Raw genomic sequence first — 22,897 nt, 5'->3', positions numbered from 1 at the left:
TCGACGATTCATGCATCTTGTAATTAATTCGTTTTGAGTTCTCTTCTTCCCATTTTTTCTCAGTCTATAGAAAACATTTGGATCAGTCTGAATCGGAATTGAAATACTTCCAATTAAAATCGAAATGGCCAATTTCCATAGTCTGTTTGGTTCAGACCAAAATCACAATGGTCGAATGGAAATTGGAATCCGCTGGAATGAGATTCAAATTCCGCCCAACCAAACGGTTGAAACCGGAATGACCCATTTCCATTCTAATTCCATGTCTTTATTCCTGGGAACCAAATGGGCCCTAAGTTGCTTTTTGTTGAGCTTTCTGAAAAGTGAAAACACATTTTTCTTCTTGCAATCAGTTGAGAAAATGCTCAAATTAAACGGTTTTTTTTGACGAAATACATAGAAAAACGCCATGTTCGCATCACCTCCACCAAATACGTTTTTCAAAGACACACGGGTGTTTCAATTTTCTAAAGTAGATGATTTCTAAAAACGGTTAATCGGTGAGGAAACGTTTTCGAGGAGTATTTGCTACGCCCATTGGGCCATGGACCCAGGCCCATCATGGGAATCTGATTATGCCATGATGGCCCATGGGCACCCGACGAGACGAACAAACGAGCGAAGTCTAGGGGTCGGACGATTGCTTCTTTTATCTTGATCATCTTCTACCGTCTGATCTCCCTAAGAAGTGATCTCGGCATTCTCTGATGCCAGATAGACGGTTTGTTCTCCTCGACACGTATCCTCGGTGAGTGACTGTGTTGAGATTCAAGAGAGTGTCGACGACGACGACTCGACGGTCGACAACGGCCACAGAACATTCGATACAGTTTTACTTTCTTATCGCATCCCCCTCTCGGTCAGGAGAAAGTAGAAACAAAAATAGAGGAAGAAGAAGAAGAAGAAGACGAAGAAGAAGAAGAAGAAGAGTCTCTCAATTAGTCACCATGGCTACTCACCTCAGAGGCCTAGAGAACATGTTTTAGCTCTAATCACAGATGTTGTACTGTTGATGATGGCTTCCATTCATCAATCGTCATGGGTTTTCACTCTCAAGGCCATTAATGGTGTTTCTTCTTCCAAAACCAACCTTTTTTCATCAGCAAACCTCAGGGCATATCCCTTAAGAACTCCTAAAATATCAGCGTCTCTGGAAGACTCCATTGAGGATACTTCACCGTCTAATTCAGCGGAAACAGGTTCTGGTGACCAATTGGGTTCTTCGGACCCAGTGAAGCTCGCTTTTTCTAGAGCCAAATCTTATAAAAAATCCTTAAAATCGAACCCGGGCCCCAAACAAAACCAAAACCCAGTTGCAGAATTGGTTGGAAATGTAAATGTGGATGGTAGGTCGGTTTCAGATGATATCGATGGTGGCACGAAGGAAGTTCCAGCTTCTGTTAAGCTTGCAATGGAGAAAGCTAGGGAATATAAGAAGAACAAAGGGATTTTGGGAATGGTGGGTGGTGACAAGAAGGCTAGGGAGGGGGAGAATGTAAGTGCTGGTTCGATTTCGGATGATGCTGATGGTGGCACGAAGGAAGTTCCAGCTTCTGTTAAGCTTGCAATGGAGAAAGCTAGAGAACATAAGAAGAACAAAGAGGTTTTGGGAATGGCGGGTGGTGATAAGAAGGCTGGGGAGAGGGAGAATGTAAGTACTGGTTCGATTTCAGATGATGCCGATGGTGGTTATGTAGATTCTGGTAACCTTTCAAATGATGCCGGTGGTGGCACGAAGGAAGTCCCGATTTCTGTCAAGCTTGCAATGGAGAAAGCTAGAGAATATAAGAACAAAGGAGTTACAACAACTGCGGATGGTAACAAGAACGTTGGGGAAAAGGATAGCAATCTAGGTAAGTAGGTAATCTTTTGAATTTGGAAAACCTTCACCTTTTTGTTTGAATTTGGTTTGATTTTTATGCAAGTAAATGTACTCTTGGAATGCTTGCTCCTATTTCTTTCTTTTTTATGAACATTGTAATTGAAATAGAAATAAAAAATTTGTGTAGAAATCTTTGGTTGAGGAGGAACTTTATAATATATTTTAAATGAGACATGTTGTTGCTGCAGAACTAGGAGTGAATTTTCTGTATGCTTTACATTCTAGGATTAGAGAAAACGAACGTGGGAAACTCAGGAGGCAAGTTTGTTGAGAAGAGGGTTACTAAGAAGGAAGAATTAACTATTTCCAGCATTGACTTTTTGGGTCTTGGCTTTTCGGATAAGAGGCAGAGCAAGGGGTTGCCAGCGGGTTTGGTTCCAGTAACAGACCCTTTTGCAGATGGGGATTTGCCTGAGGTGGAATTGATTGTTGGGGATGCTAGCAAGTTTGGAACTGCAACACCTGTGAAGCCAGAGCTTAATGAAGATGATTCAGATTTATACAAGCCCAAAGTTTCTACTTGGGGAGTCTTCCCGAGGCCAAGCAACATTTCAAAAACGGTATGGTGATAGTTGTCATATTCTTGATCATTCTCAAACAACATGATACTCTCCACTGATAATTGTAGATTTTAGTGATTCTTCCCATATTGTCATGGATTGATGTTGGGACTGCTTAATCCATATTTGGTTTGTTTGAGCAATCAATTATGTAAATGGAGATACAGTCAATGTTTGATCTCGTTTTTGATGCTAACTTGGCTCCATTAGCAACAAATTTACTGACCGAGTCCAATGCAATATACTTATATATCCATCGAAGGAAAATGTCCTATCATTCACTTGGCAATTTAAATAAAGTGTTTTTAGTCAATTTAATAGAAGAAATGAAAAGATGCAAAGAAAAATATATTGAAACTAAATAGAATCATTAAAAACTGAGCTTCAACTCAGTAGTAAATACACAGTTTTTGTTGGGATGCACGTATGAATTATGTGTTGTAAAAAGAGTTCCACATTGGAAAAAGAAAGGAAATGCAAAGGACTCAAGGATTGGCCCATAAGGCCCATAACCTAATGGCTTAAGCATTTGGATCATAAGTGGTGTCCAACTCTTGTGTGTATGTCCCATGCATGTGTACGTGTACGCAAGCTCCCTGGTTTTAGCATCTCCTCATGGTTGGCGACTCACATGGCACAACAGTTTTTGGAGTATTTTGGTCCCTCAGTCTATTATCTAGCACCAAATTATAGACTGTTTCTAGAGATCAATCTAGCAAAATGTGACTTATGCATGTCTGTGTAACTATTCTACATTATTTAGCTATAATAATTACATTATTTGTTATTATCTATAAAAATTACATTATTTGCTAGTAAGATTGTAGAGAGGTTTTACAGAAGGTTGGTATTTGTGCTTTTATTATGTACATAACCATTTATAACTGATTCTTTAGTATTAATTGCCCTCTCTTCTCTGTTTTTTAAGATCATAGATTGAACTTAAGGAAAGGAGAGAAGTAGAGAGAGAGAGAGAGAGAGAGAGAGAGAGAGAATGAGAGAGAAATATTTTCATAAATAAACAAGCCAATAAACTTTAATATGTCAAAACCACCATTTCTATATGCTGCTTTCTGTCCTGCTGATCTCCTACAACCTGCTTTTTCTATTGCATCCAGTATGGTGGTGGAAGGGTGATTCGCCCAGGGGAGGTGCTTGAAACAGAAGAAGACAGAGCTGCTAAGGAAGCACGGACTAGACAATTACTTGCTGCCTACAAGAATAAGATGGGCTTGACAATTGATGCTAAGCTAAAAGCTGAATGTGAGAAGGTATAGTTGTAACAGAACTCAACCTTTTTCTTTGTATCGTAATATCTGAATTATCTATGTTTCATTAAGTATCTTTTATTTCACATAGGCAGGCTATATAAGAAAATAACACTTATATACCATGTTAAATAGAAATTGTTTTAACAATTATTTTTGTTGTGTTTTGGATTAGTAAAGATAAGACTGTCTTAATTAAAGGAAAGGAGAAGAATATCAAGGGGTAAATCTCATTGAAAGAAAACTACAAAATATTGTTAAGGGTTAAAAAAATGCCATTTATGAAAAGTACAAATAACATTTACTCTACGTAATCTTATGAGTTGCTATATGAAAGATTTATACTCAAAAGAGTATGTTTAGAAGATGGATTAATGATTATGAGATTAATCAACTGATTAGAATTCTTTCTGGATTGATCAAGTTTTCATAGTTCCAGGATGTAGGAGTTTGGAAGGTCCCTGTGGTGTGTTCTATATCTGATCCTTTTTTACCTTACTAGCTAGGATAGAGGGAGAAGCTACTTTTCTTCATTTGGAACTCATATTGCCTCAAAAGTAGTTTTCTTTAATATATAGCATCCTTACACTTTACCACCTTATTCATTGCGACTTCCAACAACTTTTTTTCCATTTTTTACTTCTTTTTTTTTTTTTGGGTGTGGGATGGGATAGGAGAGAAGAGCAGGGGAATTAGTTAGCCATCTTCTTTCTCAGGCTTTTTGCACGTATCTGTATTATGCTCAGTTGGGACCGGTTTTAGAGGACATGTGAGGCCTACACCTTAGGCTTTCACTGTGAGAAATGGTAAATCCCAATGAAAATTCCCTTAGTCTTTAATCTTAAGTCTCATTCCTGAAAATATGGGGCATATGATTCGTACCTTGAGATGTCTTATGCTAATAACATGCATTTTGTAGATTAGCCAGGTTCTCATTTCAAAACTGAGTTAATGATCAATTTTAAGTTCTAAATATATGTTTATATTAACACTGTTTGTTATGCTCAGTATATTTAGCGATTTAAACCCATTTAAGTAGTAATCCCCCCTCCATGCTCAGATTCAGAGATATGCTAAAATAATGGATGACATGACAAAATGTCTTCTGCTCTCTAGATTCAACATGGTTTGAGCAATGAAGTACAGAGATATTCATGAATTCTTTTCCATGCCATGTTTTTTTGCCACCTCAATCCAAAGACAACCTTATATATTCATCAATAGAATTTATATATGCTACATTGAGATGTTTAGAGCATATATTTAAATGTATTATTTTTTTTAATTCATATATTCTTGTATTATTTTATTTGAATAATTACAAAATAATAATTAAATCTTGAACATAGGGCCATGGGCCTATCAGTTTGGTTATTCCATAGAACTATGGCTTGTAATTGGACAATTTGGATGGGTACTAATGTGAACTATGGCTTATACTTTTTCTCAGAAACAACTTCTTCTTCTGTTTTTTTTTTTTTTTTTTTTTTGATGAGGAACAAAAAAATATTGATTAAGGTGTTTAAATATAAGATATGCAAAGCTTGTAAAGTTGTTGTAGCTTTACACCCAAAATGACATTCCAGTTAAACACAAAATAGCTTTACACCCAATCCATGAAGAAACTGTTGCATTAGCACACAACTGTTCTAATTATGGATGCTCATTGTTACAGTATATTAAATATTTTTCTCTTTATTTATCTCATGTGTTGTACCAATTTGTAAAAGTATCTTGCTTTGCAATAAAACGTTTTCAAAATTTGGTAAACCAAATATTTTTTATAGTGTGTAATTTACAGGCAATTTGTCCATGTAAGTATTCTTTGAATGTCTAAAATGTATTATATGGTTCATGGTGTTTTTAAGTGTCTATGTAATATTAAGATGCATGAATCATGGTGTAATTCGTGTCCAAGAATTATAATACAAGTTTTCTTGATGCAGTAATTACTTTATGATATTGTAGGCTTTGAAAGATGGTGACTACTTCATGGATCTTGGGAAGCTTAAAGAGGCATTGCCTTATTATGAAAAAGTAATGAAGGAATTGGCCTTTCAGGTAATTTATTTCATGATATGGCTGTCTTCAGCTGTAGATGGCCCATGGCCACTTCAGTTTGTAATTAGAGCTAAGGCTTTGGCTCCCTCCTTGGATAGCTCATTCAGGTGGACCCTTGGATCAGCTAACCCTTTGCTCATGCACTATCCAGAAATGGTGTTGGAAGGCCATAACTTGTACAGAGTAACCTGGCCAAGAGGTTGAGCAGTAAATCTGGTTTTATGCCTTTATTAGTTTTTGTTTTCCTCAGAATAGTGTTGTTTTATTTATTTCTGTGTTTTTTCCATCACTAGCTCCAAATGACAAGGGTTTCACTTTTTATTGTTTCTTATTAAAAAGTAAAAAGGCCACCTTTCCCAAGACCCCAGATAGCTAGGACCAGCATTGGATAATGGCGTATTAGTCCCCTCTACATAAGTATTAGCCTGCAGGCTATTTACCTATTCATCCTTCTTGATAAAGGTGTGTTTCAAAAGAAGGAAGATAAAGGATGATGGAATATGGATATAATAGTAGCATGTTTCTTTGTGAAATTGCAATTAATAAGTAATTATTGTGTAGGATGTAGGGTTCTTTAGCAATTTGTAAATTCTTTAATTAGTTTCTATCATTGAATAGGAATCTGGATCTTAGGCTTAATTCTTTTCTTGGTTGTTATGCTAGAGAAGGATATATTTAGGTTTCTACATATAAAGTACTCTTCTTCTGAAATTAAATGTTATTATTTCTTGGAGTTGAATAGCTCCTTCCTTTGCATGTCAAGGCATGTGGTTGATAATTACTGGTTTATAATGAATCAACTGTCGCTGATTACTTGATCCTAATTTGACAATTTTGTTGCATTTATTGCACCACCATTGGACTTTTAGTCATTGTGATTATACGTGACGATTCAACCACTTACTATTTCATTTACACATTGGCCATTATGAGGTTATGCTAAACCACTCACGCATTTACTTAACTACATTATCTACATTCTACATACAGACTAAATGCATATATACAAATACTTCCCTCATATCATGTATTTATGCCCTCTTGTTAAACTAGCTAGATAAATAAAATTACACTTCTGAAAATATAATGTTTCAACTGAAAATTCATGATATATGTCAGTGTAAGGTTCTCATTACTGGATACATATTATGTACTAAAAGTTCTTAATAATAGCAAGCAAATGGAGTCTAATAAGTCTTCAAATATCTTACTACCAAAAATAAATATAAATGTAGTAGTATTTTATTTTTCCATTGTTGTAACATGGTGCTTACCATGTATTCATGTTTTAGTAGCAAGTGCTTTTTTTTTTTTTATAAAGGTGAACCAATTTTTATATGGAAGTAAATCTTTATGATAATCATAGAAATTATCATGTGTTTGTCTAAAGGTGGACTACTCTTACATGATTACATCCACTGCCAATAAGTGCCTCCTCCAGATTGTTTTCCTTTCTGTTCTTTGATTGGAGAAAATCTGTATGATTATTTGGGACTTGTATTTCAAGGTGACATTGGATAATTATTAATATGGTGCTGAGTGTCTAATTTCTTGTTTTCAGTCTCACGGTATTTTAATATTGCCATTATCTGTTTTGTTTCATTTTTCTTATTTCTAATTTTATAGGGGTGTTGTTTGTCACAAAATCACACCCTGGTTTCATCAGCTTCATTGCACTTTAGGAATTGCTCCTTGAGCATAAAGGTATATCTGGTTTAATGTCGTAAAAAAAGAATGTATTGTTTGCAGAATGAACTTCATGGATTAGCTGCTTTGCAGTGGTCTATTTGTCAAGATTCACTTAGCAGGTATACTTCCTGAGGTTTTCTCTTGGCTGTGAACTTGTTGAGATTTAATTTGAGTTGTTATTTGTTTCTTTCCTAACAAAGGTAAAAGTTAAGTGCCTAGAATCTATGGTCTATGGAATGGACACAGTACTGGACATGGCAAGCACCTAAAATCTAGGATTATGGATACTAAATAGATATGCATAGACGCATTTATGTCTGTAAGTCTAAATGCTTATACGTACTTATGTTATTTGGATGTTACCAAATCCAAAACAGAAATCAATATATCTGCTATCATGATTCAAACTTGAGAAAACAGATTTTGTGTACATAGATATGCATAGACACATTTATGTCTGTATGTCTAAATGCATATATGTGCTTATGTGTTTTGGATGTTACCATATCGAAAGCAGAAATTAATATATCTGCTATCATGATTTACATTGGAGAAAACACCTATTTTGTGTACATTTTAGAAGTTAAATTAGAATGCACATTTATATGTCCAATACTTGCTGACATGAGTATCATGTTGATATGTTGACATGTGTACTACATGCCAGAGAAATCTGATCAATCTAGGGGGTCTCAGATTGGATTTGGATTCAATCTGAGTCTGCTTAATGAATACATGTGTTCTTTAGAGCCTACATGCGGATCTAATTAGATTTCTTATCTATGGTGATGTGCCCAAATGAGACCCTACATGGTTTACAAAGTGCTAAGATTGGTGGCCTTCCAAAACATTCATAGATCTAAGTTGAGAAGTGTTGTCCATTTGTTGCCAAGACATAATACCAAGGTTAGGCAATTGGCCTCCTAGACAACATCAAAGCATCACCTAGGCATCAGGTGAGCAGTATAGGTGATTAGGTGTAAATATTTTAGTTGGGATGACCAAATGAGAAACATGTTATACTCCCTTTATATATTGATATATCTGCAAAATCCATTCTGGCTCAATGAAAGTTTATTTAGAGCCAAAAATTTTGGTTCTTAATCCATGTGCGTGTACATGTTTTTCTTTGAACTGGGAAGGTTACCCAAAAATAACATGTCATTTTTCTGATAACTTGGGTGAAAGTTGTCATCTAATCATTTGATAAGTTAGGGCAGTCCACGGAGTCCAAAACTCCAATACCTGATCTGATGTCAGATCTGATTATTTAGGATCTGATGATCCATTTACATAATTGGGTTGTATTCAGATATTGGAACTTGCATCTGTTTAGTAATTGGACAGAATGCAGATTTGACCACATCAAATCCGATTATGAACTGAGTCCAATTATGTTTTATAATATACATATCATATAAATTTTATTTGCATTAATCGTAGGTGAATTGAATAAACATATTCAGGGGGGGCCCCTGGTGCATGTTGAAATCTGGAAAATATTCAATATTTTAAGAAATGTTTGGAAAATATTTCTTACACTTTTGGAAACACTGAAATCTTTGGAAAATATTCAATATTTTAAGAAATGACAAAAGAAGCACAAATACGCACTTCTAAGTTATAATGTTAATATGTTATTATCAAGTATCATACAGAAACAAGGAATGTAAAGTCATCATCATCATCTAAGCCTTGTCCCAACCGTATGGGATTGGCAAAAACAAGAAATTAAAGTAAATAACTCAAAAGTGTGTGCCGTTGGAGTTCCCTATAGTCTTTTAGGGTCAAAGTTATAACTTCATGTCAAAATTAGAAGTGCATAATCTTGATAACAATTATGTAAATCCATGACACTAAATTAAGTGATGCATGGTTATTTGTAGAATAAAAATGATGGTATATTATGCACCAATGGAAATAAAACTGCTAATATTCAAATTTCTATATTATAGTCACTTTTTAATCTCTTCCTTTTTATTATTCTTTTTGAAAGAAATTGATTTTAGTGAAGTTATGTAATCAGTTTTGACCAAAATAATATGATATTGGACCACTGTTTTGAAACATTAAAACTTAAAGTTTCAATATATAGGACTTGAAACTTGAACGTAAAATGTGGCAGTTGACATTTCTGACATATTTTGATTTTTGAAACCTTGGAGGTCAGCAGGGAGATGAAAAATAGTGATCTGGTTACTAATCCAAAAAAAATCAAAGTGACCTGGATACCAACAAATAGCAGTGTACTCACAGGGCTCTTGGCAGCTGTAGGCTCTCACGACTGTCATGGGAGAGTTGTGTTGTTTATATGGATATTATCTTCTTAAAGAACGTCTTAATGAATACCAATAGAAAAATGAACATCTTCAATGAAATAAAAATTGGGGTAAATTACAGATTACCACCCTGTACTATGGAGGTAGTGACACTTAGTCCCCCAAACTTTCATTTGTGACAAAGACCCCCTGGACTTTCAGATTCCAAAACTTTGCCCCCTCCGTTATCATTCTGTCAGTTAACTTTTGAAAAAGATTCTCATGTGACTGTTAGATATATGTATAAGCCCTTTAGTTATGTTTATTTCTTCTTCTTTGTTGCTGCTAGACCTGTTCATGGGCTGGGCTTAGGTTTAGCTTTTGACAAAATTTAAATGTGTCTGGTCTGAAGCCTGAGCTTAAAGCAGTGCAAAATGTTCATGGACCGAGCCCGAAGCCCAACCTGTGAACAGGTCTAGTTGCCATGGTTTTGTTTGGTTAGAGCTTAGAAACAAAGTGGGCAATCAAGAGATAATGTTCTTTTTCCTGTCCGTTTTCATTATTCTGAAATGTCATCCTCTTGTGCATACAAATCTCAAAAGGGGCATTTTAGTAAATTAACTTCCTCTGTCAATCCAGTTAACGGGGAGGGGGCAAAGTGTTGGAATCTGAAAGTTCAGGGGGGCTAAGTGTTACTATCAATACAGGGTGTTAAATCTGTATTTTACCCAAAAAATTAATAGTTAGAATCATCGTCATCTAAGCCTTGTCCTAACAATGAGGTTGGATACTAATAGTTACAAGTTTCAATAAAATAAAAATCAATAGTCAAGAAGAGGCAAGCTATATGCTGAAAAAAAAAGAAAAAGAAGAGGCGAGTTATGTCTGCTTGAACTCAAGCCTTAACATTGAGGTAACTCAGCTGTCTGCACTGATGCATCATCAGATCCTAATAGCATGCCATTTCTGTCAACTCCTTTATGATGAGCTGATTACTCATGATTTGGAGTCCCAACTACTGATCTCTGAGAGAGCTACATGCAATTTATGGATCAAAATATAATAAAGCATCGTTTCTTACTTGACTAGTCCTATCCTATAGGGATGGCATCTTAATGTTATGACCAGTCCTATCCTATAGGGTATTAAGAAGGCTTATGAGGATTATTCTCCTCTGATTGGATTGGTGGTAAAAGATCTAAGATAAGATTCTGAGAAGATAATTGGAGGGATGACATCTTAATTTCTCTCTGTCTAAGGCTCTATAGGCTACCCCTTCAAGTGGGAAAGAACATCTCGGAATTCTTCTCTTTGCAAAAGATCTCATCGGCCTTGAATTTCTCTTTCATTATCCACTTCTATATCTGACTGTTTTTTTTTTCAGAACTTCTTGATGGTGTGCTTCATTCAAATGTAAGTGACTAAATTTGGTGAAGTAAGATTACAAGGAAAATTTTTAACTTGCTCATATTATGTTGCTCTTGCAAGAAGAGTTGCAGATATTGCATATGTAAGTTCTATTTGGGATAGCCATGTTCCTTGGTAGAAGCCTTATGCAGTTGGTTTTCTTAGATAAACCCTCACCATAGATGCCCAGAACCATAGAGGAATGTAGATTCAAAATACGTGTCATGGTGTAAATCTGCTTAGGACACAGTGAACAATCTTTTACCGTTTTGCCTAGGTACTTCTTTTCTTTGGGAATTTTTCCATTCTACTTTTTAGATGTCTTGGGTGCTTCCTCCCTAAGTGAAAGGCTTAATTTTAGCTTAGCCTTCTCTTTTGGTAGGGAGGAAAGGGAGATATTCTCTGACCTACGGTTCCTTTTGCCATTTGTTGGATCATATGGAAAGAAAGAAAGCATAGATGGATTTTTGAAAGCTGAGAGAAGTGTGGATGCTGTTAACTTCTAAATGTTTTGGCCATGGCTCCAGGAGAGTTCAAGTAGGTCAAGTGTATAGGTTTTGTCTATAAGTGGTATATGAAATATGGTTTTAGGTGTAGAGAACGGTAATACTGTAATGGGCCATTGATTGGTGTAATGGTAAATCTTGGGCTGGCATGTGTTCTCCAGGTTCAACTCTGAGAGAAGCTACTTTGTGCCAAAAACAAATGCCAAAGGTTAGGTCTGTATCCAGTCTACTCCTCCCCCCCTTCCCCAAGACCCTAGATAGCTGGGACCAACATTGGGTAATGGGTGGTATACTGTAAAAGTGGCATGCAGTTCTTGATCTTTTTGTTCATCTTTATTGTTAAACATTAATAAAATCTTTTTTATTACTAAAAAATGTTTAACCTGTACAATCTGTTAATTTACATGTGAGTTCATTTTCTCATCATCTAAATTCATTTTGAAATATTGTCTGATTATCATTTCAGTAGTTAATAATTGTCACTGTAGCAACAAGAAAGTGGTGATGTATTCTATTATGGAAATATCATCAATTAATTGGAATTTCACCAGGCCAAATGAGGCTAGGGTTATGTATGAGAAGCTCCAGTCTCACCCAAATGTGCAAGTAAGCAAGAAGGCAAGACAGTTCATGTTTGGTTTCCAGGTATGTATCATTTGTTTTGTTTTTATTTTCTTGATAAGTATCAATAATTATCTAAAGTTGGATCTCATTTTTTCACTATTTTTATTGTTTACATCATTTTCATGTTTATATTTTAGCCCTTTAATTGGCATTGCACTTTTGTAGTGGCTGATGTGATTTAGAACTTCATTTACTTCAGGCCATGGAAATGATGAAGGTCACAAGTTCATTTCTCTCCCTAAAGGCAACGGGCTACCAAGATTATTTTGAAGCATTTATAGAAGACAAAACCAATTACACTCCAACAGAAAATGAAGATGAAGGTGCACTAACTCAAGCCCTTCCATATATTATTTTTCTTGTTTCTCCCATTTTTCTCATACTACTTGTAGCTTTACAAAGAGGTACTTGATATTGAAAATTAGAAACCTGCAAGATCTTATTCTTATTAATCACTTATTGTCCTCTGGAGTGTAGTGGTCCAAGTAATTTTGTTCACAATTTATTATTTCTGAATACACATTTGCATATTTACTATTAGAAGCTTCTCCAAGAATACTGCAAATCTGACTGACATGAGAACAGCAGTCACCATGGCATATTGCAATAGAAGCTGGTATTTATCATGGAATATGCAATGCACATACATGTCATGATGCATAATGCTGGTAAAAATTGTTTTTTAGTGTCGAAAGATACAATATCAATTCAATAAGGTTTTCCACATGAGATCTCATTTCTTACAACCAAGGTTCGAAGTATCGATAGTATCATACTATACAATACGATATGTATTTGTTTTTGACCTTGCCGATATATTAAATACGAGAAATTAGGGAGTTAGCTCAATTTCGTATGTTAATATCATTGCTAAGTATCTATTTGCGGAATAGGTTGTCATGTGCAAGTGTATCAATGCTTTGAATGCCTTGATACATGAAAGAAATTAGTATGAACTGTGTCGATACTTTGAACCATGCTTACAACAGATTGAAAGAAGACAATGAAAACATGCCTGATCTATGTTTGCATAAATCACTGGTAAAATCACCCGGAATGACATGCTGTTCTATACAAATTTCTGTAAGTTGAAATCATTCTTTACCAGTATATCTTGAGCAATTTCCAACTAATGATTATTGATAAGGTATCTAAAGAGTGTATATACTCTTATCTCACTGCACAGAATTATAGTTAAAGAGATGCGCAATGGGTCATTGCAGAAATCTAGCTATAGAAACATCTGAATCAGATGATGCAAATAAAATTCCTCGAGGCCTTCAGTGACAGAAATAACTAGTGCTGAAAGAATTGCTTCGTATTGTTTCAAATTTCAACATCAAGAATTAATATCTGTAGGATCTATTCAATCACAAGAGAACAGTCAACTGTGGCTCTCCTTCATTTTTTCCAACGCTCTCTTAAACTTATCCTGACCTTTTGATACCGTCAAAGACCTGCAAGATACATTTATAACGTATATAATCTTCTGTCAAGTTAACGTTAGTTGCCATAGAAGTGGTCTATATGCACCATTATTACACAAACCTGTTAGAAAAAGCGATCAGTTACAAGGGGCTAGAAGAGCTAGGGCGGACTGAAAAGGACATGGGTAGAACCGTAGAAGTGATAAGAAATGATTTAAGCGGTCATAATTTAATTTAATGATGGATATGGCAGAATGGTGAAACAATATTCATGTAGCTGACCTCATATAGTTGGGACAGGGCTTAGATGATGATGAATGACAACACCTGACTGACCAGTCTACCATGTTAACTACTTTTCATATAATAATGATAGGTTTATTTCTCTCCCGTACTTCATCCCTTAGGCTATGTTTGGTTTCATATAATGATGATAGGTTTGTTTCTCTCCTGTACTTCATCCCTTAGGCTATGTTTGGTTTCATATAATAATGATAGGTTTGTTTTTCTCCCGTTCTTCATCTCTTAGGCTATGTTTGGTTTGAAGGAAAAAGTAGAGAAAGGAAGGGGAAGGTAGAGAAACCTATACAAGGTTTGTAAAGTTTTTTTTTACCTTTTCCTACTTTTTCCTTAAAACCAAACACAGCCTTATTTTATATTCATTCATAACTTACCAACTGTTCATTTCAAGTGAATGGATAGGCCTATTGATTTTGGTTCAGAGTTCAATAGATGTTATCCATTAAGGGTAAATGTTATAGATGTGTCACTGTAATATTATAGATGTTATCCATTCATAACTTACCTGTGTCACTGTAATAATATAGATGTTATCCATTAAGGGTAAATGTTTGAAAGGGGGTCTCTGGAGGCATTGTAAAATAAAGATAAGTTTATCTGTTTATGAGTTAGAAAAATTAAAGGTTGGTTTCAGATTTTCCCTAACTCTTAATATCAAGATTTCTTTTATTTATTATTTATTTTTCTTTTAGGGGAGGGGGGAAGATATAACTTTCTCAGCCTAAAAGAACCAAAATACAACTAGAAAATCATTAGACAATGCCATTGAACAAAATTAGAAGAATTGTTCTACTTTGTTAAAAGGAATTCCAATCCAATTGTCATGCATGATTTTTCTTATGTTGAGTCAAACGACATTATGTTGTATTTTTTTTATTCTTTTTTGGGATAAGTTGGCTGCACTTCACCTCAGAATTCTGAATTTAACAATTCAAAATTACAAACACCTCCACCTATAAGGCTATAACACTCATACCTGCCCATGAATTGGCATCAATTCCGAGTTAGCACCTACCCCAACTGTATGATGGAGTTAAGATTTCTAGGGGTGGACTGAACAGTAACCGCCCCCCCCCCCCCCTCTTTTTTTTTTTTTAAGAAGAAGATTCTTTAAGGTGTAGACTGAATTTAGATCTAACCTCCAATACAAAGTGGACAATTTCAGACTCAAACCCATGTTCTCAGTCTTGTCAACGTAAGATTTTTCCATGGCTCTTACCATCTCTGCTTGATGTATTTTCAGGCAAATCATCCTTTAGGTTAAAGGAAGGAAAAGATATGAAAACCTATACAAGGTTTGTAAAGGTTTCCTTACCTTTCCTTTCCTTTTCCTATTTTTTCCTTCAAACCAAACGCAACCTTATGGTTTGGAATTAAAATATGCACTGTTTGGTTTATTAGATCGGAATTTCTGAATCTGCAGCCTCAGAAATTAAGATCCAAACAAATGATGGCCCAAGAACCTTGTGTAAGAAATTAAGATGGCCCAAGAAATTAAGGAGTTGTTTGGATCTTATACAGTGGTTTTTATCCATTGAGGAGTTGTATCACAACACCAAATGATGGCCCAAGAAATTAAGGCTCCATACATCCCCTAATATACACCTTTCGATCTTGGATCGAGTTCTTAGGCGGATGGACCAATAATTGAGATGGTCACTCCATGATTAAATTTGTTTAACTGTAAGTTCTTCATGGTAAGGTCAGTGGACTTCGCGGGCACCTTGCTCTTACTCCAGCAAAACATTGCAGCCGCACATTAGGACATACAAGTATGGAAGATGTTCCTGATGTACAACCACAATACCTTATGAGTAGGTAAAGAAACCAAGTCTTTTACTCTTTTCCCACTTCTTAATCTCCCTGTAATGTGTAATATGTAATACCAAAAAAGATGTAATACCAAAAAAGAGAATCAATTTCTTAGTGTCGGTGAGTTGGGCAAAGAAAAAAATATCAGACACCCAGGCGAGATTTCCGCACCTTTTGTATCGCATACATGAAGTACGAATCTTGAGTCCTTGCGTCCTTTTCTCTTTCTGATTATAATGGAGAAAAGCTTCCACCATAATCAGTTCTTTTAATGGGACTGGATTAATTGTGGTTAGAAATGAATTTGGTGAGAAACCTGGTTTCTTTTGACTGTTCTGAGGCCATCTGTTTGAGTTAGGTGCTCATGAATCTCTACCATTCAGATGTCGGTTCTCGACCCCCTGAAATTTCACTGCCTAAGCCTAACTACTTGATCATGAGAGCCATGAGGCCCATGACATTATACAATGTTCGATGGTCTTGGTCATTGGGCAGCATCTGTATATGGTTTTTAAATAGAAGTCTATGTGGGAGTTGAACTAATTAAATGGTTGGTTTGCTGTCTATTTTATATATTCATTTAAAGTATTGCTTTCTTTCGAGGGGAAAAGCTTAGAATAATAGGCTGTTAAAGCACTCAAACCAAAAGTAAAATATGTGGAGATGGGAATTCAATTGTGGATTGAATAATATATTCACAATGAAGATTTTGGCATTATTGGCCATTACAAACATTTTTTTTTTATTATTTTTGCAAAGACCTCCACGTGGTGTGGCTCAATGTCAAATGACTGTCATTTGTGTCACCAACTGAGGATGCAAGAAACAAAATCCCTTTCATATCAACCTCACTTATTAAGACTGTTTGGCAAGCTGTCAGATGAATTAAGTCTGATGAATTTGATGATTCTAAGAACTACTTTTTAAGTTTGGATTTGTGAAATTGTTGATTCTTTGATATTAAAAGTTTTAACTAGAAAAAGAATCATTTTTTGGCTTAGTGGTCATTCAAATTTTGAGCAAACATAGCCTGAAACTCTAGAGGAAGCTGCTTCAATGTTCTGTAACAAAAGGATGACCTTATTTCTAACCCTGGTGAAGAACCCAGGTCCTAGTAGAGTTTTCTTTTTTTATTTTTATTTTTTATTTTGAAGCTTTATGAGTTTAGGGAGGAAAAGTTAAAAGAAATCCAGTTTTTTAAATGCCTTCACATAGCTTGAATATCATGCATGGTAGCTGTCCATCTTACACTCGGATCAGAACAACTATACATCAGCACTCATGTTATTGCTCACAGAGGCAACAAAATGGACATCAGATCACGTCAGTGCTGTTGTCTTAATTCCAAAGAAAAGCAGTATTGACGTCACACAAATGATCCAACTTTATCATTCAGCTCAGGGCCTACTTATTTTCCTTCCACACAGGAACCTTGTGTAAGAAATAAGAAACTTCCTACAGTTGCCGCTTTGATATATAGAGCTTATGGTTGGATCTTGATCTGAAACCTACAAGGCTAAACGGAATTCGATCTAATTTGAGAGTTAGTGACAAAGTGCATGTGTAAAAGGGAAGGGGCATTACTTGGTTCATTTGTAAAATCTTGGGTTGACAAGGTCTTGGGAAGGGTTGGCATTTAGTCCACCCTTCACAACACCTTAGATGGCCTAGCATAGGCATTCAATAATATCTTATGAATTTAACTAAACAAGACAAACAATTTCGGTAATATTTTTGATACATATGTTTACAGTGTTTTTTTTTTTTAATGAAATATATATTAAAACAAACTTTGAAAAAAACCTAAAAAAAATATTAAAAAGCGCATGATTTTAAGTACCGATACATCTGTCGATACACAATTACACAGACATGTATTGATACTTTGTAGAATATAGTTGACCACCTTGAATTTACGACCGTGGTAATACTTACTTCTGCTGACTTTGTTTTGTGAGAAAGACCCCATAAAACTTTTAAATTCCAGCACTTTGCCCCTTGACCCGCTAATGGGCTTGATGATGAATGTAAAATTATTAAATGGCTCATTTGACATTTTATGGGCTGACAGCAGCAAATGTCATAATGGTGGAAAAATCTATTCTAAAGCACAAATAGTTATCAAGGCATTGATGAACCCATCGTTCTCAAGGTGTCTCAAGATGAGCATTAATTAATTATTGAAGAAAACAAGTTAGGAATTTCGAAGAAAAAAAAACTAAATTAAAAGGGTAAAATGGTCATAAAATGAGGTATCATTAACTCCCTCCTACAAAAACAAAAAGAAGAAAAAAAAAACTCGTGTCAAAGAAAGCGAAATTTTACATCAAATGTTATCCGTTTAGGATGTGTTTAGTTTGAAGGAAAAAGTAGGAAAAGGCACGAGATTTGTAAAAGTTTTCCTATCTTTTTCTTACTTTCTCTATCTTTTCTTCCAAACCAAACATAACCTCAAGAGAACACAGCTGGGGCAAAATGGTGCTATGAGGTGAACTAGCCAATAATGAATACCAACGAGCAACCAACATGAAGGAAGGTTACCCATGACCATGAGATCAAAATATATTTTGGAACATTACTGGGTGTTTTGGCCCTACACGACAACTCAATATGCAGCTGTGAAGAAGCTTCTTGCATGCAAATGCAAAGTTACAAGACAGCTCTTCTCTATCTCTAGCTATCTCCTGGAGTTATATAGACAGTTCCGTAACAATCCCTCATCAATCGCAAAGCACGAGCCAAGAGGGTACGTTGTCGGCTCCCTGTGCACAGCTGATGCAAACCCATATAGAGATTTTGGGAGCTACAGTATTATTAAGAAGGCACATGTCTCTAGGCATACATGAAAAACTGAATGTGGATTTTTTTCTTTTTTTTTTTGATAAATTTAGTGGAAAATTTTTGCTGCCGTGAATAGAGCTCAGTTTCAAAGTAGTAAAAAACAAATATATAGATTGCAAATCCTTGTATTTTGTATTATTTTATATATATTTATATTGTACATATTTCTATTTATACTCTTTCTAAACTGAACTTATATTAGGAGAGTCTGGATCTCCTGCACCAAGCAAAAACTTTGTGCATATAAAATTCAACCAGACATTGAATATATTTTCCATACATGTTTGTTAAATTTATAAGAAGGGCATGAAACCTTACCCTTAAACAAAACTGGGAACCGAAGCTTGAAGCAAAGGGACAAAAAACAAACCAAAAAAAAAAAAAAAAAAATTATCAAGGAAAGCACACTTATGAAACTCCTCTGAAATCTGGACTGCCAGTTTTCACCCCATTTCAATTTTGGAATCTTCTCTTCAATCACAATCTTCTTGGGGGTCATCAAGGCAAGAATAGAAGATAATTTGAGCAAACAAGCTCAGGAAGATTTCCAAGTATCCCAAGGAGGACCAGATAGCGGTGCTACTAGGAATCCCATCTTTCTCCCATTTGTAAAACTCTTTAGAGAGGGTTATTGAGGCCCTTTTTACTTTTTTTTTTTTATTTTAATTTTCTAGAAAAAGGGATATTGAGCTTGATCACAATTCACAAGAAAAAACAGCCAGTTTGGAAATCTAATTAGTAGAATATTGGATATAAGGATAAGAGCATCATTGTGATCATCTAAGCCTTATAAGAAGACCTGAATTTTTCCCAATTGCATGAAATACAAAGTCCATATATAGTTTCTGAGATAATTGTTTAGAGTTAGACTGCGTTTGAATATGCTTTGGTCATTTTGCTAACAAGGCACATGCAAACTGATCCATAAGATAAGATCTGAGTTATAAGGTTTAAATGTCAGTGTCGGTGGAATTAATACTGGTCGTTCAAATATAATAATTAAGCATATCAGAATTATATATTTTGTGTACAATTTTAAAAATTACAGCCATAGTAGAAAAGTTGCAAAATATTTTGAATATATTATGAAATGGCATAGAATCATAGGTACACCATTCCATTGGATTTGAGGTTTATAAGCAAAATTACAAGGTTATACTGTAGACTTTAAGAGTTAAAAACTATTACAGAGTAAGTCGAAAAAAAAAGTTGACTCAAATGTACAAATGATTAAATGATTCTAATAGATTAACCAAATAATCTATCAAACAAACAATCCTAAGGTATAATGTCATATCCACAAGGAATTTTAAACCAGCTCATAGTGGTCCTTATCTCCCTTACATGGACAGTAATACTATTGCTCGGCATATCTTTAATATTTTTGTCATTTCATCACATTAGAATATCATTCCATTCTATATATGTACTTAAGCGTGTGAATGGACCGGTTTTGGATTAGACCTATTCAGTTCAAAATCAATTTAAATGGATTAGACGGACCAATAAAACATATTGGATTGGACCAATCCGGTTCAAAATATTTATTAGATTGGATTGGACCTGGTCCATCTATAATAAATTTATATTGGATTGAGTTGGATTAAGCCAATATCTAATCCATTGATATTAGAGAAGAATATGAATATCAATGGAGCAGGTTTAGATTGAAACCAATCTAAATCAAAACGATTTTAAATAGATTGGATGCTCCAAACATTGAATTTGACCGGTCCAAAATAGTCCAAAATATTCATGGGACTGGATTGGACCTAGTCCATTTATAATGGATTCACATTGGACTGGATCGGATTGGACCAAATCCAGTCCAATTAACACCCCCAGTACTGCTAGTTTTCTCAATTTTAGTAATATTTTGTATGGATAACCTATAAAAATAAAAATGCATTATTGAATTACCAAAAACTGTATATGCTGGTATTTTAAACCATAATGAACAAGTTTTCTTAATATCCACCACTGATTTTACTTATTTTAAATCATAGTTATTGTTAAAGAGTATATTTTATAACGGGTTTATGTTCCATTTAAGCAAAAGCTGCTCAAGAAGCCTTATGTAATTGTTGTCAGAATCAATTAATGATGTATCTTTAATAATTATTTATTTTGTTTGGTTTTTATTCATGACATCTCTTATCTCTTATCTATTGGTGGTAGAGCTAACATTGAAATGATAGCCGACTGTCATGAATAGACTATAAGTATATACTACCATATATACTAATACTATCATGTAATTGTATATGATAGAATTAGGCCTAATATGTGTCTCCAATAACAAAATATTAAACCATCGTATTTATTTTATTTTCTTGGAATTTAAGCATGGGATAGAATTATAGAAAGGTGGTGATTTGAGCACATCAATTTTTTTGATAAATCCACAAGACCCTTTACTATTATATTACAAAATTTACTTATTTAATAAACAAAAAATGCCCCTTATCAAAAGGAGGTTGTCCAAATTTGGGCCTATTAAAAATCCCTAAGAAAAAAGCTTTTTTTTTTTTGAGCAACTCAGTACCCACAGACCACAATAAGATTCTAGCCTTGTGTGTCTGCAAGCTTTAATAACAACTTGGGCTCATTTCAGATGCCCTAAGAATCAAACTGGGGCATTACCAATGGAATGAAATAATTTTGTTTTGGTTTCTCTGATAGAATATGAATTCATATGTCAACAGAAAAATGGAATCATCATCTGAATGTTAGTAAAAATCCAAAATTGCACTCTTATTTGCTGTCCCTTCCATTATTGAGTTGGTTCTCCATAATATTGTGAATCTATAAATTCAGATGCCATGGAAAATCCTAATTCATGACCAAATGCCCTAAAAATGAAATATCAACATCATGTCCAGGAACTATGAATGTAGGCCCAACGTTCCAATCCTTATGGTAGAACGTCTTTTTCCACCTTCTTACTAATACAGTGACAAAATAATAATACTGTATTATTACAGAATTTTAATTAAGTGATATATATATGCATTTATTTTTTGGACAATATTTAGTAATTAAGTCATTAAAATAAAGGTTAGATAGTTATTTTAGGCATTTAAGTAGAAGATAAAATTTTACTTTTCTGAACCATTTTGTTAGATTTCATTTATGTATCCATATGTAAGAGTTCAAACAAATTAAAATAGCAATTGTATTTAGTTTTAATTAATAAACTTGTACAATTAATCTTGAAATAGACCAAATGCGTGGTTGTTATCCAAAATATTTTTTACCATTCTAGAACTGCTCTCTTTTGGAGTTCTTCAATAGTTCATAATTTTGGATCCATATCTGTGTTTTGAAAGAACTGATGAAATCCTTATAAAGCTATTTTTAATATTATGATAATATAATATTGGCATAGTGTTAATTAATTTTATGTGATGGAGATTGCACACATAAGCTTGACAAAATTCTTTTTTCCCTGGTACCATCAACCTAGAAAGCAAAAGTAATCTAGCAATTAAAGGCCTGCTTGGTTCGTGGGAAAAGGGTTTAGAATTGGAACTGGAATGGGCCATTCTCACTTCAACTGTTTGGCTGAACGGAATTGAAATCTCATTCCCATTTCTGCTGGAATGGTATTCCTCCATTTGAAGGAATGGCCATTCCCTCTGACCTTGGGAATAATGAAATCCCATTCCAGCTTATTTTAATTCTAATTCAGATTCCTGTTTGAATCAAACAGAATATGAGAATAGACATTCCGATTCCAATTCCAAGAGATGATTCCAATTCTGACTACCAATCAAATAGACTCTAAATAAAAGGAAAATAGCAAAAAATAAAAATAAAATAAAATCAACTAGTCATATTACGGTATTACCATTATCTTCAGGGACAAATGGTGTATAGTTGTTGTCATATGCTACATTTGATAGCATGTGGCATTGTGGCCAGATGGGTCTCACTAATCCACCCACTAATCAGAGAGATGGGTCTCTGTCTCTCTCTCTAGATCTCTCTGAGAATTTAATTGGGGTAGTTCGGATCAACTGTTGCATTCTGCCATGTGATATAAAATATAGAGGTCATATACAGCAAAAAGAGATGGATGAGTTGTCCAACAAATTCTTAGCCTTTGTTTATGAGAACTAGTTCGTGGCTCAACCAAGGAGTCTGTAGCAGCTTATTTACTTCTTCCTTATTCTCAGTTTGGAAGGAGTACAAATACAAATATATATAGGGCAAATACAAATAAAATAATACAAGATATTGTACTCTGTAATTTGTATTTG

At 34.6% G+C, this 22,897-nt stretch overlaps 1 protein-coding gene across 3 annotated transcripts; it reads left to right on the top strand.

Moving 5' to 3' along the window:
• The first annotated feature begins 753 nt into the window (after positions 1-753).
• Positions 754-12,795, top strand: LOC104608866 (cytochrome C oxidase subunit). 3 transcript variants are annotated; one of them, XM_010274983.3, is made up of 7 exons: positions 754-1,853; positions 2,108-2,442; positions 3,561-3,713; positions 5,679-5,771; positions 7,521-7,579; positions 12,183-12,276; positions 12,455-12,795. In XM_010274983.3, the coding sequence occupies exons 1-7, from the start codon at positions 1,013-1,015 to the stop codon at positions 12,665-12,667; spliced, it is 1,788 nt and encodes a 595-aa protein (XP_010273285.1). In that variant the 5' UTR covers positions 754-1,012; the 3' UTR covers positions 12,668-12,795. The 3 variants fall into 3 exon arrangements, 2 of the variants coding, with proteins under 2 accessions (XP_010273285.1, XP_088748175.1); XM_088892049.1 differs by lacking the exons at positions 12,183-12,276; positions 12,455-12,795 and adding an exon at positions 12,098-12,178 and having other exon boundaries at positions 756-1,853; XR_016078741.1 differs by lacking the exon at positions 7,521-7,579 and having other exon boundaries at positions 758-1,853; positions 12,455-12,509.
• The last annotated feature ends 10,102 nt before the right edge of the window (positions 12,796-22,897 follow it).

This window comes from Nelumbo nucifera, chromosome 7 (genome assembly GCF_055504915.1).
Source record: "Nelumbo nucifera cultivar China Antique chromosome 7, China Antique-T2T, whole genome shotgun sequence".
In the NCBI taxonomy this organism is placed as follows: Eukaryota; Viridiplantae; Streptophyta; class Magnoliopsida; order Proteales; family Nelumbonaceae; genus Nelumbo; species Nelumbo nucifera.
Note: the sequence above shows the minus strand (reverse complement) of the source record. Positions and strands in the feature narration are given on the sequence as shown.

Excerpts from the sequence above, each read along its gene's own strand:
- LOC104608866 (XM_010274983.3), top strand. The coding sequence starts at position 1,013 with ATGATGGCTTCCATTCATCAATCGTCATGGGTTTTCACTCTCAAGGCC. Across the intron at positions 1,854-2,107 it reads GGAAAAGGATAGCAATCTAG|GATTAGAGAAAACGAACGTG; the intron begins GTAAGTAGGTAA and ends TTTACATTCTAG. Across the intron at positions 12,277-12,454 it reads AGTTCATGTTTGGTTTCCAG|GCCATGGAAATGATGAAGGT; the intron begins GTATGTATCATT and ends CATTTACTTCAG.